This window comes from Myotis brandtii, unplaced genomic scaffold (assembly GCF_000412655.1).
Source record: "Myotis brandtii unplaced genomic scaffold, ASM41265v1 scaffold190, whole genome shotgun sequence".
Taxonomy (NCBI): domain Eukaryota; kingdom Metazoa; phylum Chordata; class Mammalia; order Chiroptera; family Vespertilionidae; genus Myotis; species Myotis brandtii.
In genome coordinates this window covers 4,888,034-4,889,267 of record NW_005357076.1, presented here as the reverse complement: position 1 = coordinate 4,889,267, position 1,234 = coordinate 4,888,034, and the positions used below count along the sequence as shown (strand labels likewise).

The 1,234-nt window shown below is 51.8% G+C and overlaps 1 protein-coding gene across 1 annotated transcript in view; it reads right to left on the bottom strand.

Moving 5' to 3' along the window:
* DNAJC9 (DnaJ (Hsp40) homolog, subfamily C, member 9) overlaps positions 1–442 on the bottom strand; it is a 5,297-nt gene extending 4,855 nt beyond the window's left edge. The window contains 1 exon segment of the mRNA XM_014538395.1: positions 1–442. This exon segment is cut by the window's left edge and continues 4 nt beyond it. Coding sequence (XP_014393881.1) covers positions 1–81 — 81 coding nt within the window. The 5' untranslated portion in view covers positions 82–442.
* Between the last annotated feature and the right edge of the window lie 792 nt (positions 443–1,234).

Genomic DNA, 1,234 nt, shown 5'->3' with positions numbered 1-1,234 from the left:
CGAGGCCTCGCGCCGCACCCCCAGCACCCGGTAAAGGTCGGCGGTACCGAACACCTGCTCGCACTGCTCCAGCAGCCCCATGGCCGGCAGAGGCGCGGGGCCAGCGGCGGACTCCGCGAAAACAGTGGGTTCCAGCAGCCCCGGCTAGTTCCGAACTGCTGCCTTTTCCCGCGCAAAAAGCCCAGGGCGCCTGCGTCACAAGAGCCGCAGGAAAGGGCGTGGTCACGACACCGCACTTTACGGCTGCTGTAAAATGGGGCGTGGAAAGCCCAGCGTCTACGTGCCGACGGGCGTAGTAGAGCAGGCGTAAGCGGAAGTAGCGCGCGAGCCGCCACGCCCTCTCCGCAGCGACACCACTCCCCTCACTCTAGACACCTGGCACTTCATCGCAGAATCTTTTCCTTTCTTTCTTTAAAATATATTTTATTGGGTTTTTTTTACAGAGAGGAAGGGAGAGGGATAGAGAGTTAGAAACACCGATGAGAGAGAAACATCGATCAGCTGCCTCCTGCACACCCCCTACTGGGAATGTGCCCGCAACCAAGGTACATGCCCTTGACCGGAATCGAACCTGGGACCCTTCAGTCCGCAGGCAGACGCTCTATCCACTGAGCCAGACCGGTCAGGGCGAGGAATCTTTTTCAATACGTGAAAGTCCGTATTAGGTTGAACCTATATGCTGTTTGTTTTTTAGCAAAAAAAACAGCACAGCATCGGCATTTGGCAATTTCACATGGTTCATACACATGTATTTTTTCGAAGAACAGTAATTTTTTCAAAGACGGTACTGACAGTACATAGAGCTCTAAGGCCCAAATAATCGTGCAGCCTACAGAGTAGGTACTTCCCTAGAGGCCTGCAAGAAAAAGTCTACATTAAACAAAAGGCACAAAAGACCTCTTTAAAAAATTCTTTATCTGACAGGACTTACAGAATCATTCCCACTCACCCTCCAGCTCCTGAATCACCTTCCACTTTGGTGGAGATAACATGACCCAAACCCTCATCATAATAAAAATACAAGCTGCTGAAGCAAAGGTGGGTTTTTTTGTTTTTTAATGCTTTCTAAAGTGCAGAGATGAGCCCTGACTGGTTTGGCTCAGTGGATAGAGCGTTGGCCTGCGGACTCAAGGGTCCCAGGTTCGATTCCGGTCAAGGGCATGTACCTTGGTTGCGGGCACATCCCCAGTAGAGAGTGTGCAGGAGGCAGCTGATCGATGTTTCTCTCTCATCG